Source organism: Bos javanicus, chromosome X (assembly GCF_032452875.1).
Source record: "Bos javanicus breed banteng chromosome X, ARS-OSU_banteng_1.0, whole genome shotgun sequence".
Classification (NCBI taxonomy): domain Eukaryota; kingdom Metazoa; phylum Chordata; class Mammalia; order Artiodactyla; family Bovidae; genus Bos; species Bos javanicus.
The window spans coordinates 34,785,883-34,813,804 of record NC_083897.1 but is presented as its reverse complement, the minus strand read 5'-3'; the positions used below and the strand labels follow the sequence as shown (position 1 = coordinate 34,813,804).

The following is a 27,922-nucleotide window of genomic DNA, read 5'->3' as shown; positions in this document are numbered from 1 at the left end:
TGATTTCCTCTAAATAACACATATTTTTTCTCAAACCCTGAGAGAGTTAGCACACTTACTGTTCATCTAAGCCAATGGGCAGAATTTTACTGATCATTTTAAGTCTCTAAGTTTTATGTGTTGGTCCTTGAACAAGTGTTACTATTCCAGATTGCAGTCAATGGAATCAATGTATGATTTAAAAATCACTTAGGCCCAGCACAAAATCAACTCCTTCTTATCACCGTGTCCTGTACTTTATCCTTTCTTTTAAGGTTGTCTATGCAATACACTCCTTAGGTTTAAGCAATAATTTCCTTGTTTTTTGTAGAAGGAAAGAGCCATCCTTATCAGCTCAGTCTACCATGTTACCATATGACCTCACCTTGTAAATTTTGCTATAACTTTTTAAAGTCTAATTGATGTTTGTGGTCCACCAAAACCTGTGATCACAGGGGTAGCAGAGAGAGTAGCCAATAGTAGAAGGGCATTTATATTACCAATGAAGGGCTGCATAACTCATGAATTTCATATAAATAAGATTAAAAACTCTATTGATTACCATAAGAAACATCTTTCAGAGTCAGGATGACTTTAACATATTCGTAAGCAGAGGTGTTATCTGATTCAGCTTCTCCTCTTTTGAAATGACAGCAAAAGTCAATATGTTTTCCCACTTAAAAAAAACAAAAACAGACACAAAACAATTTTACATTTGTATTTAACTATATTCTGAAGGATTATTTCATATGACTATTGTCTTACTTGTACTAGAGTTTAAAAATATTATTTTCTTTTCATGAATATTAGCACTTGCATAGCTATCTATGTTGTATCTATAGAGTGGTTCAGTTCAGTTCAGTCGCAGTCATGTCTGACTCTTTGCAACCCCAGGCACTCCAGTACGCCAGGCCTCCCTGTCCATCACCAACTCCTGGAGTTTACTCAAACTCGTGTCCATCGAGTCGGTGATGCCATCCAACCATCTCATCCTCTGTTGCCCCCTTCTTGTCCTGCCTTCCATCTTTCCTCTACCCCTATAGAGTGGGGTATCATCTAAAACATAATTTACATAATAATAATTCAATTATACAAAAGCTGAAAAATTCAAGGTTCATGATAAAGAACAAGATTTAATAGTGGAGAAAGTTTAATATTAGAAATAAAATTTGCAAAAACAATTATGTAAAGTTTAAAAATAAAATAAAATAAAATAAAAAACTATAGTAAGTTAAATTAATATATGATCGGCAGCTATATTGGCGCTAATGTCTTTATTATTCCTTTAAGTGATTGTTATCTGTCTCTTAAAATCTAAGCATTTACTATTTGAAAAAAAAATCTGTACCTGAATTCGATACCGCAGTTCTGAAAGCCATCTTTGAAAATATTTTACTTTTCTCGTCATCAGGCAGAAGGCTTAAGAAGCTTTTACCCACGATGTCATTCTCAAGAGGGAAAGAGGGAATCAATTTTGTTATATGCATTACTGGCATTTAATTTCTCTATCTCCTTATCACCTGCCCCACCTCAGTCATCTTATAGTCAGACCTGTTAAACTTCTAAAGTCTCAATTCACATTGACCCATTCTATGACCATCACCTCCTACCTTTCCAGTGTGTTCATGCAAGTATTTGTTTATTTGGTTGTGCTGGGTCTTAACTGTGGTATGTGGGATCTTTGATCTTCCTTCCATCATGACAGGCCCCCTACATTAGGAGCTCGAAGTCTTAGCCAGTGAACCACCAGGGAAGTCCCTCAAAACTATTTTAAATAGCATCAACTCCCTGACATTCTCGTCCTGTTTTTTTGTATACCACTTATCACTACCTGACATCATAGTCACATGTATAAAATATACAATATAAAATAAAAAATGCATAGGGTCCCTAAATAAAATATAACTTGTATTAAAAGAGAAACCTTGACTGTCTTATTTACTGCTACATCCTCAACACCTAAAACATAGTCTGACATGAGTGAGCACCAATAAATATTAGTTGGATGAATGAATAATGCTGTACCATGTAGTTGAAATGTGGTGACATGAATTAACTGAATGTCAGACATTAAGTAAAGAGTTTTTAATGTGATAGAAACAAAATAATAAGCAAAGTACTCTTTGTAGTTTAATGATGGCTTTGGGTGATGAACTACAAATTTTAAAGATTTTAACTGATTAATATTATTAATCTACAGTCAAAATTCAGAAATATATTTTTATGGTCCATTTGTAGAAGCCAGCCTACAAACTGGCCAATGCTCAAATTAGCAGATGGATCCTGTCTCAATCAAGAAAACTCTTGGCTCAATTCAGGGCAGAAATACAACCCTAGTTTAGCAAGGAAAACATGAATTAATAGGCAATAGGTTTTGACAATGAAAGCCACATAGTAAGAAACTGACTTCTCAAAAGAATAGGATATTTTTCTTTCAATTTTTTCAATGAAAATACTTTATTGATTTAGTTATGAAATACACTTCAGGTACCAAACCAAGTTATCTCTGATCAGTAGAGACCACTCATTCATTCCTTCACCTAACACCTGATTAACAACTGCTCCATGCCAGAACATTGTACTAGGTACATTCAAACAAACTAGCTCACCTAATCAGATTCCCTATGAGAGGAAGAACTCTCCTCTATTGAATTCATGAGGAAATGGAGGCTTGTCCAATTATGGAATAGAAAGAAGTTTAGAGATGAGATTCACACCCAGCTCTACCCAACTACAAATTCATTGTTCCTTCCACTACACCACAGCTACCTTGAGTCCAATCGGCTGATTTGCTACTGGGCCAGCTTCTGAATTTTGGATATTTTACATGAAGTAAGAATTTTGGATATTTTACATGAAGTAACTTATTATTATTATTTTTTTTTTTGCTGAAACCTATGATAGTTTAAAAAGATGAACCTGACATGTCTATTCTAAATTTCAATAAACACTGAGTTCAGTAGGGAAGATGACACGTGCACAATTACAATGCAAAGTATAAAATAATAGGTTGAGATCATTTCAGCCCCTGAAATAATAAATAATACAATAATACCCCAACAAGAGGTACAAAGTGCTAAGGCTCACCAGTTCTTTCATTGGTGGAAGAAAGTATAGCATTGTCACCTAAAAGAATTCAAAGCTGATAGGGTCCACATGGGGTCTCACTCACCTGGGCACCTCTGGAATCAGCAGCATGTCTCTTTGGTATGCTGCTGCCCCGCCACCCTCAGGGGGCAAGGGTGGGAGGTGGATGGAAATACATTACCAAAAACAAACAGCAGGGGTACACCAGCAACAGACACTTGGGGCATACACCCAACAACCTCACAGAACACATGCTTCCTCTCCAAACAATCATAACGCCCTGCAGGGCAAAGGAAATCCCTGTCCTCCAATATGTGGATGATCTTCTCCTTTATAGTCCTTGGCTTACACACTCTCAACACCACACTATACAACTCCTTAGTCTTCTAGCTGATAGAGGCTATCCAGTATCTCCCACCAAGTTCAGCTTTCTCTTCCCAGAGTCACCTATCTCGGAGTCCTTTTAACACCAACAAAAAGATACATTACTACCAATAGAAAGTCCCTTATATACCCTACCACTCACTATATCAAGTGTTATAAAATATTTTAGTGCTCAGTCTGGTTTTTGCATTTTTGTATTGTTATCTTGTTTTATAGGTTGTCAGCCCCTCCCCTAATTTCCCCTTCCTCTCTGCCATCTTATCCTGAACTAACGCCCAGAACAGGTGGAAACAGGATGACACCATTTAAAGGCAGGGAAGAGCAAAGTAGAGATTTGGTTCCAGCTTTCAGGTGCTAACTTCCTACTGTGCAGGGCATGATGCATAACGTTGTCTGCTTGTTCCCCTTGTCTCCAGTGTACAGGATCTTTGCACACATGTCTGAATCATCGAGGGATTTCCTCTGCTCTGCAGGGTGTTATGTATCGTTTGGGGAGGAAGCATGTGATCTGTGAGGTTGTTGGGTGTACGCCCCAAGTGTCAGTTGCTGGTGTACTCCTGCTGTTTGCTTTTGGTGATGCTGTATTTCCCTGCAGCTCCCACCTGTGGCCCCCTGAGGGTGGCATGGCAGCAGCATACCAAAGAGACATGCTGCTGAATTCCAGAGGTGCCCAGGTGAGTGAGACCTCTTGTGGACCCTATCAAAAGTGAACAGTTTTTTTTTTTTTTTTTTTATCATGCACATTCTCTTGGATGGAAATAGCAGCCATAAGTTACTTATTAATTAACTACATTCTTTAAGGAAGGTGACAGTGACAATGCATGCTTGAGCATGCTCAGTCGTTAAGCTGTGTCCAACTCTTTGTAACCCCATGGATTGCCGCACATGAGTCCTCTGTCCTCCACTGTCTCCTGGAGCTTGCTCGAACTTATGTCCATTGAGTTGGTGATGCCATCCAACCATCTCATCCTCTGTCGTCCCCTTCTCCTTTTGCCTTCAATATTTCCCAGCATTAGGGTCTTTTCCGATGAGTCAGTTTTTCACATTAATCAGGTGGCCAAAGGAGTGGAGCTTCAGCTTCAGCATCAGTTCCTCCAATGAATATCAAGGTTGATTTCCTTCAGGATTGACTGGTTTGATCTCCTTGCTGTCCAAGGGACATTCAAGAGTCTTCTCTAGCACCACAGTTTGAAAGTGTCAGTTCTTTGGTACTCAGCCTTCTTTATGATCCAACTCTCATATCCATACATGACTACTGGAAAACCCATAGTTTTGACTAAATGGACTTTTGTCAGCAAAGTGATATCTCTGCTTTTGAATATGCTGACAGGGTTGGCATGGTTTCCCAAGTGGCACTAGTGGTGAAGAACTCACCTGCTAATGCAGGAGACAAGGGTTCAGTCCCTGGCTTAGGAAGATCCCCTGGAAAAGGGGTTGACAGAGTCAACCCACTCCAGTATTCTTGCCTGGGAAATCCCATAGTCAGAGAAGCCTGGCGGGCTACAGTCCATGGGGTTGCAAAGAGTCTCACACGACTGAAGCGACATAGCAAAGCAAAAAAAAGTTTGTCATAGCTTTTCTTCCAAGGAGCAAGCACCTTTTAATTTCATGGCTGCAGTCACCATCTGCAGTGATTCTGGAGCTCAAGAAAATGAAATCAGTCACTGTATTCAATTTTTCCCCATCTATTTGCCAAGAAATTATGGGACCAGAGGCTATGATCTTCGTTTGTTGAATGTTGAGTTTCAAGCCAGCTTTTTCACTCTCCTCTCTCACCTTCATCAAGAGGATCTTTAGTTCCTCTTTGCTTTCTGCCTAATCTAGGGTGGCTTCATCTGCATATCTGAGGTTATTGGTATTTCTCCTGTCAATCTTGATTCCAGCTTGTGCTTCATCCAGCCTGTCATTTCACATGATGTACTCTGCACAGAAGTTAAACAAGCAGGGTAACAATATACAGCCTTAATGTATTCCTTTCCCAATTTGGAACAAATCTGTTGTTCCATGTCTGGTTCTAACTGTTGCTTCTTGACCTGTATACAGGTTTCTCAAGAAGCAGATAAGGTGGTCTGGTATTACCAACTCTTTAAGAATTTTTCAAGTTTGTTGTGATCCACACAGTCAAAGGCTTCATCCACATAGTCAATGAAGCAGAAATAGATGTTTTTCTGGAATTCCCTTGCTTTCTCTATGATTCAACAGGTGGTGTCAATTTGATCTATGGTTCCTCTGCTTTTTCTAAATCCAGCTTGAACATCTGGAAGTTCTTGGTTCACATACTGTTGAAGCATAGCTTGGAGGATTTTGACCATTACCTTGCTAGCATGCAAAATGAGTACAATTGTACAGTAGTTTGAACATTCTTTGGCATTGCCCTCCTTTGGAATTGGAATGAAAACTGACCTTTTCCAGTCCTGTGGGCATTGCAGTTTTCCAAATTTACTGGCATATTGAGTGCAGCCCTTTAACAGCATCATCTTTTAGGATTTGAAATAGCTCAGCTGGAATTCCATCACCTCCACTAGCTTTGTTCATAGTGATGCTTCCTAAGGCCCACTTAACTTTACACTCTAGGATGTCTGGCTGTAGGTGAGTGATCACACCATCATGGTTATCTGGGTCATTAAGACCTTTTTTTGTATAGTTCTGTGTATTCTTGCCACCTCTTCTTAAAATCTTCTGCTTCTGTAAGGTCCATACCATTTTTACCCTTTATTGTGTCCATCTTTGCATGAAATGTTCCCTTGGTATCTCTAATTTTCTTGAAGAGATCTCTAGTCTTTCCCATTCTATTGTTTTCCTCTATTTCTTTGCATTGTTCACTTAAGAAGGCTTTCTTATCTCTCCTTGCTTTTTTTTGAAACTCTGAATTCAGACAGGTATATCTTTTCTTTTCTCCTTTGCCTTTCACTTCTATTCTTTTCTCAGCTATAGGCCTCCTCAGACAACCATTTTGCCTTTTCATATTTCTTTTTCTTGGGGATGGTTTTGATCACTGGCTCCTGTACAAGGTTACAAACCTCCATCCATAGTTCTTCTGGCACTCTATCAGATCTAATCCCTTAAATTTATTTGTCACTTCCACTGTACAATCATAAAGTATTTGATTTAGGTCATACCTGAATGGTCTAGTGGTTTTCCCTACTTTCTTCAATTTAAGTCTGAATTTTGCAATAAGAAGTTCATGATCTGAGCCACAGTCAGCTCCATATCTTGTTTTTGCTGATTGTATAGAGCTTCTCCATTTTTGGCTGCAAAGAATATAATCGATCCCATTTTAGTATTGATTATCTGGCAATGTCCATGTGTAGAGTTGTCTCTTGTGCTAGAGTGGTATCTTTTGTAAAGTTCTTCTCTGTATTCTTGACACCTCTTCTTAATCTCTTCTGCTTCTGTTAGGTCCTTGCCATTTCTGTCCTACCCTCATAGCCTATTCTTAATACAAGAGCCAGAGTGATTCTGATAAAAGTTAGATTCAGATAATTTCCTGCATCAGATCCAAATGGCTTCCTCCCATCTCTGAGGAAAAGGCAAAGTCATTACAATGGCCCTAAACCAGGTGACCTCTGTTACTGCTCTGACCTTATCACCTCCCACAACTTTTCTTCTTGCTCACAGCACTCCGGTCCCAGTGACCTCTCTATGATAGCTTTTCACACCAGTATAGTCCTGCCTTAGTGTCTTTTCACTTGCATTTGTTTCTGTTTGGAACACACTTTCTGCATGACTCTCATACTTATCCTGTTCTAGTACCTGTCTAAACGTCACCTGATCACACAGGCCTTCACTAACCACACCATGTGTAATATCCCACCTGCAGTCACTCTCTGGGTAATATTGTCCCCTACTGACAGATGAGAAATGAAAGCTCATGTAGTTAGTGACTGAGAGTTAAATTTTAATCTCTAGATTATTTGACTCCAAAGACCAAGTTCTTTCCACCTCACCATCCTATCGGCTTGGAGCTGCCCAATAGACAGAGGTTCAGTTCAGATGCTCAGTCGTGTCCGACTCTGCAACCTCGTGGACTGCAACATGCCAGGCTTCCCTGTCCATCACCAACTCCTGGAGCTTGCTCAAACTCAGGTCCATCCAGTCAGTGATGCCATCCAACCATCTCATCCTCTTTCACCCCTTCTCCTCCTGCCTTCAATCTTTCCCAGAATCAGGGTCTTTTCCAATGTGCCAGTTCTTCGCATCAGGTGGCCAAAGTATTGGAGCTTCAGCTCCAGCATCAGTTATTCCAATGAATACTCAGGACTGATTTCCTTTAGGATTGACTGGTTTGATCTCTTGCAGTCCAAGGGACTCTCAAGTGTTTTCTCCAAAACCACATTTCAAAAGCATCTATTCCTCAGCACTCAGCTTTCTTGATGGTTCAACTCTCACATCCATACATGACTACTGGAAAAACCACAGCTTTTACTAGATGGACCTTTGATTTTTAATGAAATTGTAGATTCCTGGAGCTGGGCAGATGCTCCAGAAATGGTTTTGTCTCCATATTTACATGAGATGGGTGATTTATAAAATGAAATTTTAAATCAAAGCTTGGTTAAAAATCACATGCTGTTAAAAACTAAGAGTTAGGATTTAAACACAAGTGTGAAACTGTGTCCCAGGTATGGTATTTTTCAACCCAGTTTTAAAATAATATGGGCTTCCTTTGTGGTTCAGCTGGTAAAGAATCCTCCTGCAAGGCAGGAGATCTGGGTTTGATCCCTGAGTTGGGAAGATCCCCTGGAGAAAGGGAAGGCTACCCACTCTAGTATTCTGGCCTAGAAAATTCCATGGACTGTATAGTCCATGGGATCACAAAGAGTTGGACATGATTGAGTGACTTTCTTTTTCACTGAAAAGAATATATAAATTCATTTCCATTTAATATTTATGTACAGAATAATAGTTATAGCTTTGCTTCCCTGGTGGCTCAGACGGTAAAGCATCTGTCTACAATGAGGGAGGCCCAGGTTCGATCCCTGGGTTGGGAAGATCCCCTAGAAGGCAATGGCAACCCACTCCAGTACTCTTGCCTGGAAAATCCCATGGACGGAGGAGCTTGGTAGGCTGCAGTCCATGGGGTCACTATGAGTCGGACACGACTGAGCTACTTCACTTCACTTCTTTACTTTAAGTACACCAAACTCAGATTACCATATACCTGGTTTAAGATGAGCAGTTCAAACCCATGTCCCAGACACGTCTACCTTAGGGTGACTCTGTGCGTGTGTGTTTGTTACCTCAAATGTTGAATGGTGAAAGAGTCTCTTAAGAGTGAAAGCTCTGAACCAAAAAGGAATAAAGAATCAAGGATAACAGAATAAGAAGCCTCATAGGAGGATCCTCAGGAAAAGTCATGGGTCTCAGTCAATGGCCAATTTGCTTTAAGTAATATTAAATATTACAAGAATTTGGGTAGTTTTCTGGCCTTCACTATAACAAACTTTAATGAATGTATTACATTCATAGTCTTTCTTTTAATGTACATTTAATAAAACCATTCTCCTTTTATGATAAGATTCCTCTAAAGTCCAAGGCAATGAATATCTCTAATGCTATGCATGCTAAGTCGCTTCAGTCATGTCCAACTCTTTGGGACCCCATGGACAGCAGCCCACCAGGCTCCTCTGTCCACAGAATTCTCCAGGCAGGAATACTGGAGTGGGTTGCCATCTTCTTCTCCAGGAATATCTCTAATATTTGCATTTTATTCAGCTGTTTTGGTATCCTATAAATATAAGCTGAATTTGGAAATGTAAATTGCTTTCTAAAAGAAAGGAAGAGAATGAGGAGTTTAAAAATGGATACAGGTATCTTTAAATAAAGAGAAAAGAGGAGAAAAGTTCTCTGAGTTTCCAAGTGGGCCATAGAACATGCTGGCTGGAACAGTATAACTAGTGGAATAAGCATGCAATCCTCTTTGAACTTAACTAAAGAAAAATTTGACAAAAATTCTATTAATGTGTGTGGTTCAAACTTGAATGCCACAGATCTGTGGGTGAGGGTGTGTCAAGTTCTTCAGACAATTCTGTGGAGTGAGGAATGTGCAATGAAAGCAACAATCCAGATATGATTAACACAGTCAGTCAAGTGACAGATTTGGGAGTGGTGGTGGTTGTGGATGTATGCTACACAGCTCCTTTTCACACACAGGCATGCACGCATTATGAAGGTTTGCAGTCCTTTCATGTTTAAGTGATATATGTGGTGGGTGTACAGCCTGAAGATCCAGAAAAAAATTCAGGAAATCATATTCTAAGTCAGTGGTGCTGGGAAGATTGTAGAAAGCTCTCCTGAGAGGGATATAGTGACACCAAAAGACTCAGGAAGAACTGGCTATTTTGAACATCTGATACTCTGACTATAACGCATGTGAGTGTCTCTCCAGCAATATGTACAACATTGCTAAATTAGGCAATCATTTATTTTTTTCCCCAAATTAGATCATGGCTTGTTCTTCAACATAAAGAAACAAAACACAAATCAGACCTGGAAATGGATGTCACAAGCTAGCATGACCAAATCATAACATTCATTGTTTAATCAGTATGTGGTAGACTCAAATGTACAAAATCAGAGACATCCATCTGGTTGAGGGCTGCCTAGCAAAGCAGTCACCTTGGGGACCATCACCTTCAAGGGCAGTTTACAAACCACACACCAGTGCACACCCAGTGTTTCATTACCTTATGTCACAGTTTGTTTTCTATAGCTTTAAAACTGAAACCAATGGAGAGGACAATAAAACAGGTGCACATTTTGACCACATTAACAATGTCTTCTCTGATGAGTTGTATGCTGCTAAAAACAAATAATGAACCCCTATACAACTAAGCTCATGATCCTTTCCCAAAAACTGAGAGAACTTACAGGTAAATGGCCAAGAAGTGAAGTGATGCGAGGGCCCACGGAAACTATTATTCCATCTATGCTCACTATTAGCATAAATCCATCCAACGACTAATGAAAAGAGAATAATAATGTAATTAAATAGTGGAACAATAATAAAATGATAGCTTTATTTCTAAATGCATAATTATAATCACACACTGAAAATGTATTGTGGTTCTTAAATATCAATAAAACAAGCCCAGAATTAATTAAAATTCCATTATTCTGCCTCCTACACAGAATCTACTTAACCTTAAGCATGAGATGTTTATCAAATGATGTTTCACTTAGACAAACACATTTCAGTGTACACCCAATTAACACAAAACTCTCCAACACAAGCTAGGAAGATTCATTTCCATGTGTTGGTTATTTCACACTTAATTCAAAATTAATTCCAAAAACAGTAAGAATATTTTGGAGGGCATTTTCATTTGTAGTTAGTTTAGTCTTCTATTTATAAATATGGCTATTGCCTTCACTTTCCTGCTATATAATGGAATAGATATCCAGACAAATGCCTCCTGGTAAAGAACACCTAAAATGATGGATAAAATATATAAAACAGGGAGAAGCTTATGGTAAAGTATGGGAAACAATCTGATACAGAGATGACTAGAACATGAGAAGTCAAAGGATATCGAAGCTTGCATATGCTTTGGAGCATGGGAAGCATATTCTTGGGAGCATCTATGCTACATTGATGGCATAGAGCCAGGGGGACAGAAAACAAAGCTTGGACCCACACAAAGTGGGGGTTGAAATCAAAGACTCCTGTATCAAGCCAGGAAAGGAACACTCTCAGCAGACAAAATAGAAAGATCTTATCCAACAAAGAGCCAGGGAACTCATAACCTGCCTATCTTGCCTCAGCCTCAGCTCTGGCTAGAAAAGGAAAAGAAGAACTGGTCTCCTCTGGGAATTGCAAACAGAAGCCCACACTCACACTAACTACCTGTGTAGCCCTCAACACCCCAAGCCTATTATTTACTTTCAAATGGTTCTGGGCCCAAATATCTAGGAAAAATAAATTGAAATCACCTCTTGAGAATGATTTTAAAACCAGGGCTCAAAGAATGTAGATAAATTTCCAAATACCATAAGTTTGTCATAATTGATTAACAAACACAGGAAAAACATGAAACATGAACAAGAGGCAGTATAAAGAATAAAATGCAGAATGAGATTTAAAACTGGAAATACAAGAAATATCAGAGATAGAATATAAAATAAGTAAAATAAGTATGCTTAAAAGCAACTATGCTGCAATAAAAATTAATAAAAATAAATATATATACCAAAACATGCTTAATATGCTTAAATAAATCTTAAAAGGGTATTGAAAATATAATGAAGGAACAGGAGACTCCTGACTAGGCAGATGTGAAAATTAATCAAATTGTCTAGAAATGATATCAAAATAAAAACTCAATATGTAGGTCAAATAGCAAGTTAGAGCATAGGTAGAAAGATAACTTCTAAAGTGGAAGACAAAGCCGAAGAAATGACTCAGATGCAACACAAGGAGACAAGGGAATGGAAGATAAGAGAAATGAAATGACACAGAAGAGCAGGAAAGTGCACTAGACATTTTACACATGTTCATTTTACTCTCATAACCACTCTGTGAAACAGAGATATTGTACAGAGAAAGAAGTCAGAGCTGAGAGATGGCAATTCTCTCAAGGATGCATAACAAGTAAGTAATAAAGGCACAGATCATATCCCTCTCTATCTGACTCAAAGGATCATGGTCATTCGGGCTTTAGTCTGTGGCCTTTGAACTCAGTAAAACCTACCAGTTCCTTTGGAAGTAGAAACCATAAACATCTCATGTCCTTGAGGGGAAAAAAAAAAGTAAGGAATGAAAAGGCTTAATCTGTAGAATCTAACAACCTGTGTTGAATGAATCTACCAGATAATTAATTAACTTGCCACTAAACTATGCAAGCACTTGTTCGTTTTTGTTGTCACTGGAGATCGGTGGGTTCAGTTGGCATAAGAAACATCCAAGCAGCCTGCTAGACATGAAGGCCCCTGGCCCTACCAAGATAGAGATTCCAATTCAAATAGTTTAAGGTGGGTCTCAGGCATCTGTGTTTTTACCAAGTTCCCTAGGTAATTCTGAAGGTAGAGTCCCCTAGCCACACTTTGAAAAACAATATTCTGTATCTTTTACTGCATGCATTCTACATATAAAGCAATCAGAGAACAAACTCCCTCTTACTTGTAGTGTCTTCTGGATAAAATCTTCGTAATTTTGAAACGATGGAGTCCAATTCGGTGTTTCTGTAGACGTTTTTATAAGGAAGAAAGGATAAAAAACAGTCACATTAAAATGATTAGCTTATCGGTATTAGATTTTTCAAAGTTATAATTAACTTTATAGAAAAGATTCTCATGAGAAAATGCTGAGTGCTAATGAAGAATCTGAGGTAGATTAACTAATTGCTTATAAGCTATCATCAACAAAGAAGTGTTCAGAATTGAAAAAGACCTTGAAGATCATCCATCTCAATTTCTACTGTATGCAGGATGATCTTTCTAACAACGTTATGAACTTCAACTCCCAGTTCTTTCCCTTTCTTGACTTCTATAAGTCTTCCAAATTCTACCCAAACCCAATATTCACAATATACCAGATAAGGTACAGGCTGTTGAATGCTCCAGGTGTATTAAGACACTGAAAATGTCCTCAGTCCCTGACTAAAATACAGAATTCCATGACTGTTTCATCAAATTAAGTTTTTAGCAAAGGCCCTCAACTAGAAAATCCTTAAGCTGTATCTTGTAATTCTCCAAAGCTGCAGACACTCTTTGGTCTCCCATACCCCTATCTCCATGCTTTAAGGTTTTCTGGTTTTCCCAATGAACAGTTTCAGCTCCTGAACTAACTCAGAGCCTCTGCTATCAACGTCCACCCCACTTCACCTCCCCAAGTCCCACCTATTCCACTGACTTCACTAACCCGGGGACCTCATTAACACAGCCCTCCAATCTCCAGTTATTTGAATGTATGTCCATAAATGTTTGTTTCTTCTCCTCACAAAAATGGTGAGGAGACCCATAAAACTGTAATGCCTATTCAAAATGTTACATTCCTTGACAAAGACAAATCTAATAGCAGCACTTGCTCTCTTGGTGGGAAGGAGTCTCAGATCCTTCTCTATGAGTAGATAAGAAGGGGCCCAGGCATGAGCAGAAGAGCTCCTGAACCCTCACTTAAAAGGGGATGAGAAGAGGGTGTGTAACTATGTGGGAAGGAGGAATAATACGAAATATAAACCATGCCGGTTGCACAACCACCTCACAATCAGTGTTCCTGACCCCTGTCCCAGCCTGGAAACTGAATTCCAGTCACAATTTCTCCAACTCAGAAAACAAACCATGCCCCTCTCCCATGGCTGATTTCTGAGGTCATTTCCCCACTGACTTTCAGGTCCATCTAGTGACTTTCATCTCCTGTACTCCCTACAAAGAAATACAAAAGACAAAAGACAGTCCATATATTTCCAGAAAATAAGACCTATGTATTTTATAAAACAACCATAAAGGGCTTTTCTACATTAATATTACCCATGAACTTGTCCTTGTTTTGTTTCTAGGGTAGGCACCATATACAATTCTTCACTAAAACCCCAGTGTCCCGCATAGTACTTAACTCACAATAGGAACTTGGCAATTCTTGTTAAGCTGAACCTCATTCATTCATTTATTTAACTACCATGTACTGGGCTCCTACTACATATCCTACTCTGTTTTAGAGGCTAATGATAGAGCATGAACAAGACAAGTAAAGTGACCATTCTTTTGAATCTTACAGACCAGTGGGGAAGGTAAACAGATAACCAACACATAGACCAGGGAATCAGTCGTTGCATATACCTTGAAGTACAATAATTTCAACTGGGTGTACAGGGAAAGCCTTGCTGAGAAAGTAAAAAACAGCAGAAAGAGAGCCATGTGAAAATCCAGGAGCAGGGAAAGCATCTCAGGCAGAGGAAACAGTAAGTACAAAGGGAGACAGGAAAGATTTTGGCCAATTTAAATAACAGGAGGTCAAAGGGACTACTGTAGGGTGACCAAGGGATAGAGCAGTGGGAAATGAAGTCTGAGAGACAGGCAGGACCAGATTATGTAGTGTACATGAGGGAGCCAGCATTGTTTTGACTGGAACAGCATGTGCTTTCAAGCAGAAGAGTGACATATGTTTTTTTTTTCCTAATACTTTTATTAGAAAACATATTTTTCTATACTTCATTAAGGCAAACATGAACGAGTTCCCCGACCAGGGGTCCCTGCATCGAGAGCACTGGATCCCAACCACTGAACCACCAGGGAAGTCCCTTGATATATATTTTTTAAAGATCACTATGGCTGTTTATGAAAAATAGGTCAAGCTAGGGAGCAAGAGTGAAGCAAGGGAGCCTCGCTGGAAAGCGTGTTCAAATGGAATAGATGGTGGTGGCCTAGATTAGGTTGATCCACCAAGGCTATGGAAGTGGCAGAGTGAATGGATCTGAAATATACTTTAGAAGCAAAGCTAAAAGGATTTGCTGATGGATTGGTGGGGAACACAGAATGACAGCTGGAGTGTATTTTGAGCTGCTAGAAGAATGGTGGTACTTTTACTGAAACTGGGAAAATCAAGGCTGGGAGTGTGAGAGGAATCGAGAGATCCTGAATGGCGATGTTACCTTTCCTGTTAGACATCCAAGCAAAGAAGTCACAGAGGAAACTCTCTTGCTGATTTAATAATGAGTATGATTCTCAAGTATGGAGGTAAGGGAGGAGGTTCGGGCTGCAGATAGATTTTAAAAATGGGAGGCACTGACATCCAAGTAGCCCTTCAAATTAAGGGACTGGATGAGATTACGTGGGGAATGACTGTAGACAGAAAAAACAAAAGGTCCTAGGGCTGAGCCCTAGGGCACATCCATGATTCAAAGTTGAAAAGGCAAAGGGGATGGGAAAAAGAGAGGAGGAATGGCCAATGAGTTAGGAGAGAAACCAGAATTCAGTTACCCAGGTATCCTGGAAGCTGAGAGAAAAATGCTTCAAGAAGGAGGGAGTGGTCACCTGTCCAATGTTTTTGAAATATCATGAAAGATGAGGATAGTTAAGGGACCAAAGACCTCAGCAATGTGGCTGCTGCTGCTAAGTCGCTTCAGTCATGTCCGACTCTGTGCGACCCCATAGACGGCAGCCCACCAGGCTCCCGTGTCCCTGGGATTCTCCAGGCAAGAATACTGGAGCGGGTTGCCATTTCCTTCTCCAATGCATGAAAGTGAAAAGTGAAAGTGAAGTCACTCAGTCATGTCTGACTCTTAGCGACCCCATGGGCTGCAGCCTACCAGGCTCCTCCACCCATGGGATTTTCCAGGCAAGAGTACTGGAGTGGGTTGCCATTGCCTTCTCCCAGCAATGTGGAGGCCACTGCTATTCCTGACAGAAGTAGTTGTCCTGGAGTGGTGGGGAGCTCCAGGCTCAGTGAAGTGGGTTGAGAAAGGATGGGGCATGAGGAAGTGAACACAGGGTCAATACAATCATTTCGAGAAGTTTTGTTGTGAAGGGGACACAGAAATAGGGCAACAGCTGAAGGTATCATGGGGCCAAGAAAAAATATTTTTAAGGTAAGAGAGATCTTCTACAGCATGATTACATGCTTGTGAGCGTAACCTGCTCAGATGTTTTGAGTTAATATACTTAAATATTACAGGTACTATTTGACACCCTTGGGGCCCTGTTTCCCTTAGCAACATTTACATATGCCTTCAAGTGCCTAAGATACAGAAATTTGCACTACTGTTGCCCAGAATACTTCCACTAATTCTCATTTCCTTATTCCACTTTTGCATGAACCTCAATAATGCTTTTAGCATCGAACATAAGAAAATTATAAATGGAGAGAAACTAAATATCCACATAATAGAAGTTGCTTCAGGAGATCTTCTCATCATTGCTGCTGCTGTTACTATTTAGTCACTCAGTCGTGTCCAACTCTTTGTGACCCCATGCACTATAGCCTGCCAAGCTCCTCTGTCCATGGGATTTCCCAGGCAAAAATACTGGAGTGGGTTACCATTTCCTCCTCCAGGGGATCTTCCCAACCCAGGGTTGAACCCACACCTCCAGCATTAGCAGGCAGATTCTTTACCACTGAGTCACCAGGGAAGCCCCATCTCGTCATTAATCCCACACAATGATGTTTGAGGTAAAGGGAGAGTTCCAGTTGTCCCACCCATAGCTAATTTTCAATATAGCTAAGCTCAGCTGAAACCTGTCTTTTGTGAAAAAGCAGAAATACCCTGTGATTTTTCCATTTTGTTTTTCTTCGCAGGAGAACTTATCTTCTGAAGAAAATAACGCAATCCACTGAGGACAGAATTGATGTGCATCTTTTTCTCATCTTCAGATAAATCTCTGTACCTAATTGATAAAAGATAAAGAAGGTTATTCATAAGGGTACATGCATGCTAAGTTGCTTCAGTTGTGTCTGACTCTTTGCAGCCCTGTGGACTGTAACCTGTCAGGCTCCTCTGTCCATGGGATTCTCCAGGCAAGAATACTGGAGTGCGTTGTCGTTTCCTCCTCCAGGGGATCTTCCCAACCCAGGGATCGAACCTGAGTTTCTTAGTCTCCTGCATTAGCAGGCAGGTTCTTTACCACCAGTACCACCTGGGAAGCCCATAGGAAGCCTACAAAGTATTATAATACAATTAGGTGAGGGATACGAAGTACCCACGAGACAGGTCAAATTTCTCTGAGTTTGTCAAGTTTCCCAGAGGAAGGAGAATTTTGCAAGGTGTGAAAAAGGAAGGAAGGACAGGGGAGAGGTCTTTGAGGAAAATATCAGTCAATTAGGAATTCATACCGCTTCCTTTTTCTTCCGTTATCTTCATCCATTTTTCAATGAAAAAACAAAGAATCCTGAAATCAAAGTGGAGCCACATTTTACTAAGAAATCAATCTATGATGAATCACATAAAGCGATAAGATTAATCAAAATTCTCAATTTCCCTTGAGGAATGCCTACTTCTTTTAAAGAGAATCTCATTAAGCATCTGTAGATGCTAAAGACTTGCTTTATTGTGTGATCCCCAATGAATATTTGTCACAATAATACTACAAATGAATGCATTTGGAAAAAGTTGCAAAAACACTGTGAAGTTACACAACTTAATCCCAAAGTCAGGTACTTGTTGGTTTAATTCTGTACCCTTAGATTCCTTTAACTTCCACTGATTTCATGAAACAAAGACAGTGAAACAAAGATAGATGTGGATTGAAAACTTCATACCTAGCCACTATATCATGCCGCAATAGACAAAAGCCTGCACTTATCATTGATATCACAGAATATCATTGATATCCTCGGCATAGAAGAATGACCTTGACAACACCAGAAGTCTCTGCTTTGAATTGTATAATTACACTCACATATCATCTCAAGGTTGAAACCTCAAGATAGAATTCAATGACATTCAAATACATGTGCATTAAACAAGAAGGCACTGTTAAAATATAGCAAACATCTTGTAAATGCTCTCAAGAAAATAAGAGAAAGCTCAGGTGTCAAACCCTGGGCAGATACTGAGAACAAGCCGGTTAGTTCACCAACCTGTGATGCTGGGGAGATGATGAAGCATAACTTACATCCCTCACATCTAGCAGAGTGCTAGGAAAAGACTGAAAAAATGAACAGAGCTTTCGGATGGGATAACATCAAACAATCTAAAATATAGGTAACTGGATTCCTAGAAGGGAGAGGAAAAGTAATATTTGGATAATGGCCAATTGTTCCCATACTGGATGAAAAACATACATTCATATATTCTTGAAGCTCAATGAATCCAAGAACTAAACACCATGAAAAGCTACCAAGGCACATCATAAACAAACTGCTGAAAAGCAATTGCAAAGAGAAAATCTTAAAAGCAAACAGAAATAAAAGATACATTTAATATAGAATGGGGAAGAATGTCCTCTGTCTGACTTCTCATCAGAATAACCCAAGCCAAGAGAAAATGAAACATCTTTAAAGTTCTGGGGGCAAACAAATCACCTTAGAATTCTATATCCATTAAGAATGAACCCTTCAAAGAAATTGAAGGCAAAACAAAGACACCTCCAGATGAACAAAAAATGGAAGAATTCAAGGCCAGCATACTAGCACTATCAAAAGTGTTAAAGTAAGGACTTCAAACAGAAGGAAAAGGATGCCAGATGGAAAGTTATATCTACATAAAGAAATGAAAATAACTGGAAATAATATGTACATGAGTAAATATAATATTTGCATCTTAAATTTTTTTAAAAGATAACTGAAATAAAAGCAAGGAACTGTAAGGTTTGTAATACATATTGATATCAAATCTATTACAATAATAATACAAAAGACAGGACTGTTATGAGGTTCATACATTATACATGAAGTGGCACAATATTAATTCACATTAGACAGTAATAAATTAAAGATGTATAGTATAAACTGCCTAGAGAAACAAATAAAGCACACAAGAGATATAGATGATAAATGAAAAGAGATAAAATGGAATATTAATTACTCATTTCATCCAGAAGCAGAAAAAGAAGGCAAAGAAAACAAAGAACAAATTGGACAAAGAGAAAATATATAGAAAGATGGTAGACTTAAGCTTCCTGTATTAATAATTATGTTAACTGTCAGTGGACTAAAGGCACCAGTACAAAGCCTAGGAGTGTCAAAACTGGGGACAAGAGTAAGACCAAACTCTCTTGTCTACAGGATACTCACTTCAATTATAAAGTCACAGCTTATAAGTACAATAACAGAAATACATATACTATGTAACCCTAATGACATAAAGCTTAAGTGGTTAATTAATAATACTAAAGACTCTAGGTAAGGAATAGTCTTAGAGAAAAAGAGGGACATGTCATTACGATAAAGGAGTCAATCAAGAAGGTAAAACAATCCTAAACAGGTATACTCCTAATTACAAAGCTTGAAAATGAAGTAAGAACTAAAAGGAGGAATAAACAAACCCACCATTACATCTGGTGAATTCAAACACTCCTCTATCAGTAATTAATGGACCATATAAAGAGAAAAGAAGTAAGGATGTGGGAGACTTACTAGCCCGCCAACAGACTTGGCCTCATTTGTTGACAGAGTACTGCTACCAAGCAACTGGAGAACACAGGCTTAATATTCCAACTGTCATGATGATGCAAAATGCATGCGCCATGAGATTTGGCCTCATTTGATGACAGAGTACTGCGACCAAGCAACTGTAGAACACAGGCTTAACATTCTAACTGTCATGATGATTCAAAATGTACTGGGCCATGAGACCAGTCTCAGTGAATTTAAATCTTTAAAGGCATACAAACTATGTTCTCTGATGAAAACAGAATTAAATTAGAAATCAATAATAAACAGATAAATCCCTGGAAAAAGGCACCAATACAAAGCCTAGGAGTGTCAAAACTGAGGACAAGAGTAAGACCAAACTATCTTGTCTACAGGATACTCACTTCAATTATAAAGTCACAGCTTATAAGTAAAATAACAGAAATATATATACTATGTAACCCGAATGACATAAAGCTTAAGTGGTTAATTAATACTAAAGACTCTAGGTAAGGAATAGTCTTAGAGAAAAAGAGGGACATGTCATTACGATAAAGGAGTCAGTCAAGAAGGTAAAACAATCCTAAACAGGTATACTCCTAATTACAAAGTTTGAAAATGAAGTAAGAACTAAAAGGAGGAATAAACAAACCCACCATTACATCTGGTGAGTTCAAACACTCCTCTATCAGCAATTAATGGACCAAATAAAGAGAAAAGAAGTAAGGATGTGGGAGACTTACTAGCCCGCCAACAGACTTGGCCTCATTTGTTGACAGAGTACTGCTACCAAGCAACTGGAGAACACAGGCTTAACATTCCAACTGTCATGATGATGCAAAATGCATGCGCCATGAGACTTGGCCTCATTTGATGACAGAGTACTGCTACCAAGCAACTGTAGAACACAGGCTTAACATTCCAACTGTCATGATGATGCAAAATGCATGCGCCATGAGACTTGGCCTCATTTGATGACAGAATACTGTGACCAAGCAACTGTAGAACACAGGCTTAACATTCTAACTGTCATGATGATTCAAAATGTACTGGGCCATGAGACCAGTTTCAGTGAATTTAAATCTTTAAAGGCATACAAACTATGTTCTCTGATGAAAACAGAATTAAATTAGAAATCAATAATAAACAGATAAATCCCTGGAAAAAGGCACCAATACAAAGCCTAGGAGTGTCAAAACTGGGGACAAGAGTAAGACCAAACTCTCTTGTCTACAGGATACTCACTTCAATTATAAAGTCACAGCTTATAAGTAAAATAACAGAAATATATATACTATGTAACCCGAATGACATAAAGCTTAAGTGGTTAATTAATACTAAAGACTCTAGGTAAGGAATAGTCTTAGAGAAAAAGAGGGACATGTCATTACGATAAAGGAGTCAGTCAAGAAGGTAAAACAATCCTAAACAGGTATACTCCTAATTACAAAGTTTGAAAATGAAGTAAGAACTAAAAGGAGGAATAAACAAACCCACCATTACATCTGGTGAGTTCAAACACTCCTCTATCAGCAATTAATGGACCAAATAAAGAGAAAAGAAGTAAGGATGTGGGAGACTTACTAGCCCGCCAACAGACTTGGCCTCATTTGTTGACAGAGTACTGCTACCAAGCAACTGGAGAACACAGGCTTAACATTCCAACTGTCATGATGATGCAAAATGCATGCGCCATGAGACTTGGCCTCATTTGATGACAGAGTACTGCTACCAAGCAACTGTAGAACACAGGCTTAACATTCCAACTGTCATGATGATGCAAAATGCATGCGCCATGAGACTTGGCCTCATTTGATGACAGAATACTGTGACCAAGCAACTGTAGAACACAGGCTTAACATTCTAACTGTCATGATGATTCAAAATGTACTGGGCCATGAGACCAGTTTCAGTGAATTTAAATCTTTAAAGGCATACAAACTATGTTCTCTGATGAAAACAGAATTAAATTAGAAATCAATAATAAACAGATAAATCCCTGGAAAAAGGCACCAATACAAAGCCTAGGAGTGTCAAAACTGGGGACAAGAGTAAGACCAAACTCTCTTGTCTACAGGATACTCACTTCAATTATAAAGTCACAGCTTATAAGTAAAATAACAGAAATATATATACTATGTAACCCGAATGACATAAAGCTTAAGTGGTTAATTAATACTAAAGACTCTAGGTAAGGAATAGTCTTAGAGAAAAAGAGGGACATGTCATTACGATAAAGGAGTCAGTCAAGAAGGTAAAACAATCCTAAACAGGTATACTCCTAATTACAAAGTTTGAAAATGAAGTAAGAACTAAAAGGAGGAATAAACAAACCCACCATTACATCTGGTGAGTTCAAACACTCCTCTATCAGCAATTAATGGACCAAATAAAGAGAAAAGAAGTAAGGATGTGGGAGACTTACTAGCCCGCCAACAGACTTGGCCTCATTTGTTGACAGAGTACTGCTACCAAGCAACTGGAGAACACAGGCTTAACATTCCAACTGTCATGATGATGCAAAATGCATGCGCCATGAGACTTGGCCTCATTTGATGACAGAGTACTGCTACCAAGCAACTGGAGAACACAGGCTTAACATTCCAACTGTCATGATGATGCAAAATGCATGCGCCATGAGACTTGGCCTCATTTGATGACAGAGTACTGCTACCAAGCAACTGTAGAACACAGGCTTAACATTCTAACTGTCATGATGATTCAAAATGTACTGGGCCATGAGACCAGTTTCAGTGAATTTAAATCTTTAAAGGCATACAAACTATGTTCTCTGATGAAAACAGAATTAAATTAGAAATCAATAATAAACAGATAAATCCCTGGAAAAAGGCACCAATACAAAGCCTAGGAGTGTCAAAACTGGGGACAAGAGTAAGACCAAACTCTCTTGTCTACAGGATACTCACTTCAATTATAAAGTCACAGCTTATAAGTAAAATAACAGAAATATATATACTATGTAACCCGAATGACATAAAGCTTAAGTGGTTAATTAATACTAAAGACTCTAGGTAAGGAATAGTCTTAGAGAAAAAGAGGGACATGTCATTACGATAAAGGAGTCAGTCAAGAAGGTAAAACAATCCTAAACAGGTATACTCCTAATTACAAAGTTTGAAAATGAAGTAAGAACTAAAAGGAGGAATAAACAAACCCACCATTACATCTGGTGAGTTCAAACACTCCTCTATCAGCAATTAATGGACCAAATAAAGAGAAAAGAAGTAAGGATGTGGGAGACTTACTAGCCCGCCAACAGACTTGGCCTCATTTGTTGACAGAGTACTGCTACCAAGCAACTGGAGAACACAGGCTTAACATTCCAACTGTCATGATGATGCAAAATGCATGCGCCATGAGACTTGGCCTCATTTGATGACAGAGTACTGCTACCAAGCAACTGTAGAACACAGGCTTAACATTCCAACTGTCATGATGATGCAAAATGCATGCGCCATGAGACTTGGCCTCATTTGATGACAGAATACTGTGACCAAGCAACTGTAGAACACAGGCTTAACATTCTAACTGTCATGATGATTCAAAATGTACTGGGCCATGAGACCAGTTTCAGTGAATTTAAATCTTTAAAGGCATACAAACTATGTTCTCTGATGAAAACAGAATTAAATTAGAAATCAATAATAAACAGATAAATCCCTGGAAAAAGGCACCAAAACAAAGCCTAGGAGTGTCAAAACTGGGGACAAGAGTAAGACCAAACTATCTTGTCTACAGGATACTCACTTTAATCACAAAGTCACAGCTTATAAGTAAAATAACAGAAATATATATACTATGTAACCCGAATGACATAAAGCTTAAGTGGTTAATTAATACTAAAGACTCTAGGTAAGGAATAGTCTTAGAGAAAAAGAGGGACATGTCATTACGATAAAGGAGTCAGTCAAGAAGGTAAAACAATCCTAAACAGGTATACTCCTAATTACAAAGTTTGAAAATGAAGTAAGAACTAAAAGGAGGAATAAACAAACCCACCATTACATCTGGTGAGTTCAAACACTCCTCTATCAGCAATTAATGGACCAAATAAAGAGAAAAGAAGTAAGGATGTGGGAGACTTACTAGCCCGCCAACAGACTTGGCCTCATTTGTTGACAGAGTACTGCTACCAAGCAACTGGAGAACACAGGCTTAACATTCCAACTGTCATGATGATGCAAAATGCATGCGCCATGAGACTTGGCCTCATTTGATGACAGAGTACTGCTACCAAGCAACTGGAGAACACAGGCTTAACATTCCAACTGTCATGATGATGCAAAATGCATGCGCCATGAGACTTGGCCTCATTTGATGACAGAGTACTGCTACCAAGCAACTGTAGAACACAGGCTTAACATTCTAACTGTCATGATGATTCAAAATGTACTGGGCCATGAGACCAGTTTCAGTGAATTTAAATCTTTAAAGGCATACAAACTATGTTCTCTGATGAAAACAGAATTAAATTAGAAATCAATAATAAACAGATAAATCCCTGGAAAAAGGCACCAATACAAAGCCTAGGAGTGTCAAAACTGGGGACAAGAGTAAGACCAAACTCTCTTGTCTACAGGATACTCACTTCAATTATAAAGTCACAGCTTATAAGTAAAATAACAGAAATATATATACTATGTAACCCGAATGACATAAAGCTTAAGTGGTTAATTAATACTAAAGACTCTAGGTAAGGAATAGTCTTAGAGAAAAAGAGGGACATGTCATTACGATAAAGGAGTCAGTCAAGAAGGTAAAACAATCCTAAACAGGTATACTCCTAATTACAAAGTTTGAAAATGAAGTAAGAACTAAAAGGAGGAATAAACAAACCCACCATTACATCTGGTGAGTTCAAACACTCCTCTATCAGCAATTAATGGACCAAATAAAGAGAAAAGAAGTAAGGATGTGGGAGACTTACTAGCCCGCCAACAGACTTGGCCTCATTTGTTGACAGAGTACTGCTACCAAGCAACTGGAGAACACAGGCTTAACATTCCAACTGTCATGATGATGCAAAATGCATGCGCCATGAGACTTGGCCTCATTTGATGACAGAGTACTGCTACCAAGCAACTGTAGAACACAGGCTTAACATTCCAACTGTCATGATGATGCAAAATGCATGCGCCATGAGACTTGGCCTCATTTGATGACAGAATACTGTGACCAAGCAACTGTAGAACACAGGCTTAACATTCTAACTGTCATGATGATTCAAAATGTACTGGGCCATGAGACCAGTTTCAGTGAATTTAAATCTTTAAAGGCATACAAACTATGTTCTCTGATGAAAACAGAATTAAATTAGAAATCAATAATAAACAGATAAATCCCTGGAAAAAGGCACCAAAACAAAGCCTAGGAGTGTCAAAACTGGGGACAAGAGTAAGACCAAACTATCTTGTCTACAGGATACTCACTTTAATCACAAAGTCACAGCTTATAAGTAAAATAACAGAAATATATATACTATGTAACCCGAATGACATAAAGCTTAAGTGGTTAATTAATACTAAAGACTCTAGGTAAGGAATAGTCTTAGAGAAAAAGAGGGACATGTCATTACGATAAAGGAGTCAGTCAAGAAGGTAAAACAATCCTAAACAGGTATACTCCTAATTACAAAGTTTGAAAATGAAGTAAGAACTAAAAGGAGGAATAAACAAACCCACCATTACATCTGGTGAGTTCAAACACTCCTCTATCAGCAATTAATGGACCAAATAAAGAGAAAAGAAGTAAGGATGTGGGAGACTTACTAGCCCGCCAACAGACTTGGCTTCATTTGTTGACAGAGTACTGCTACCAAGCAACTGGAGAACACAGGCTTAACATTCCAACTGTCATGATGATGCAAAATGCATGCGCCATGAGACTTGGCCTCATTTGATGACAGAGTACTGCTACCAAGCAACTGTAGAACACAGGCTTAACATTCTAACTGTCATGATGATTCAAAATGTACTGGGCCATGAGACCAGTTTCAGTGAATTTAAATCTTTAAAGGCATACAAACTATGTTCTCTGATGAAAACAGAATTAAATTAGAAATCAATAATAAACAGATAAATCCCTGGAAAAAGGCACCAATACAAAGCCTAGGAGTGTCAAAACTGGGGACAAGAGTAAGACCAAACTCTCTTGTCTACAGGATACTCACTTCAATTATAAAGTCACAGCTTATAAGTAAAATAACAGAAATATATATACTATGTAACCCGAATGACATAAAGCTTAAGTGGTTAATTAATACTAAAGACTCTAGGTAAGGAATAGTCTTAGAGAAAAAGAGGGACATGTCATTACGATAAAGGAGTCAGTCAAGAAGGTAAAACAATCCTAAACAGGTATACTCCTAATTACAAAGTTTGAAAATGAAGTAAGAACTAAAAGGAGGAATAAACAAACCCACCATTACATCTGGTGAGTTCAAACACTCCTCTATCAGCATTTAATGGACCAAATAAAGAGAAAAGAAGTAAGGATGTGGGAGACTTACTAGCCCGCCAACAGACTTGGCCTCATTTGTTGACAGAGTACTGCTACCAAGCAACTGGAGAACACAGGCTTAACATTCCAACTGTCATGATGATGCAAAATGCATGCGCCATGAGACTTGGCCTCATTTGATGACAGAGTACTGCTACCAAGCAACTGGAGAACACAGGCTTAACATTCCAACTGTCATGATGATGCAAAATGCATGCGCCATGAGACTTGGCCTCATTTGATGACAGAATACTGTGACCAAGCAACTGTAGAACACAGGCTTAACATTCTAACTGTCATGATGATTCAAAATGTACTGGGCCATGAGACCAGTTTCAGTGAATTTAAATCTTTAAAGGCATACAAACTATGTTCTCTGATGAAAACAGAATTAAATTAGAAATCAATAATAAACAGATAAATCCCTGGAAAAAGGCACCAATACAAAGCCTAGGAGTGTCAAAACTGGGGACAAGAGTAAGACCAAACTCTCTTGTCTACAGGATACTCACTTCAATTATAAAGTCACAGCTTATAAGTAAAATAACAGAAATATATATACTATGTAACCTGAATGACATAAAGCTTAAGTGGTTAATTAATACTAAAGACTCTAGGTAAGGAATAGTCTTAGAGAAAAAGAGGGACATGTCATTACGATAAAGGAGTCAGTCAAGAAGGTAAAACAATCCTAAACAGGTATACTCCTAATTACAAAGTTTGAAAATGAAGTAAGAACTAAAAGGAGGAATAAACAAACCCACCATTACATCTGGTGAGTTCAAACACTCCTCTATCAGCAATTAATGGACCAAATAAAGAGAAAAGAAGTAAGGATGTGGGAGACTTACTAGCCCGCCAACAGACTTGGCCTCATTTGTTGACAGAGTACTGCTACCAAGCAACTGGAGAACACAGGCTTAACATTCCAACTGTCATGATGATGCAAAATGCATGCGCCATGAGACTTGGCCTCATTTGATGACAGAGTACTGCTACCAAGCAACTGTAGAACACAGGCTTAACATTCCAACTGTCATGATGATGCAAAATGCATGCGCCATGAGACTTGGCCTCATTTGATGACAGAATACTGTGACCAAGCAACTGTAGAACACAGGCTTAACATTCTAACTGTCATGATGATTCAAAATGTACTGGGCCATGAGACCAGTTTCAGTGAATTTAAATCTTTAAAGGCATACAAACTATGTTCTCTGATGAAAACAGAATTAAATTAGAAATCAATAATAAACAGATAAATCCCTGGAAAAAGGCACCAAAACAAAGCCTAGGAGTGTCAAAACTGGGGACAAGAGTAAGACCAAACTATCTTGTCTACAGGATACTCACTTTAATCACAAAGTCACAGCTTATAAGTAAAATAACAGAAATATATATACTATGTAACCTGAATGACATAAAGCTTAAGTGGTTAATTAATACTAAAGACTCTAGGTAAGGAATAGTCTTAGAGAAAAAGAGGGACATGTCATTACGATAAAGGAGTCAGTCAAGAAGGTAAAACAATCCTAAACAGGTATACTCCTAATTACAAAGTTTGAAAATGAAGTAAGAACTAAAAGGAGGAATAAACAAACCCACCATTACATCTGGTGAGTTCAAACACTCCTCTATCAGCAATTAATGGACCAAATAAAGAGAAAAGAAGTAAGGATGTGGGAGACTTACTAGCCCGCCAACAGACTTGGCCTCATTTGTTGACAGAGTACTGCTACCAAGCAACTGGAGAACACAGGCTTAACATTCCAACTGTCATGATGATGCAAAATGCATGCGCCATGAGACTTGGCCTCATTTGATGACAGAGTACTGCTACCAAGCAACTGTAGAACACAGGCTTAACATTCCAACTGTCATGATGATGCAAAATGCATGCACCATGAGACTTGGCCTCATTTGATGACAGAATACTGTGACCAAGCA

General features: G+C 38.7%; 1 protein-coding gene across 4 annotated transcripts in view; it reads right to left on the bottom strand.

Moving 5' to 3' along the window:
• The window catches only part of PASD1 (PAS domain containing repressor 1), a 111,766-nt gene that overhangs the window by 38,651 nt on the left and 45,193 nt on the right, over nt 1-27,922 (bottom strand). For 3 of the 4 annotated variants that reach the window (XM_061408740.1, XM_061408742.1, XM_061408743.1), the window contains exons 1-7: nt 19,460-19,527; nt 17,216-17,271; nt 16,649-16,770; nt 12,569-12,630; nt 10,321-10,410; nt 1,328-1,427; nt 542-655 (exon numbers count right to left, since the gene is read on the bottom strand). In XM_061408740.1, coding sequence (XP_061264724.1) covers nt 542-655; nt 1,328-1,427; nt 10,321-10,410; nt 12,569-12,630; nt 16,649-16,770; nt 17,216-17,247 — 520 coding nt within the window. In that variant the 5' untranslated portion in view covers nt 17,248-17,271; nt 19,460-19,527. Of the gene's footprint in view, nt 1-541; nt 656-1,327; nt 1,428-10,320; nt 10,411-12,568; nt 12,631-16,648; nt 16,771-17,215; nt 17,272-19,459; nt 19,528-27,922 lie in introns of those variants that run through there. The other variant, XM_061408741.1, reaches the window with a different exon arrangement.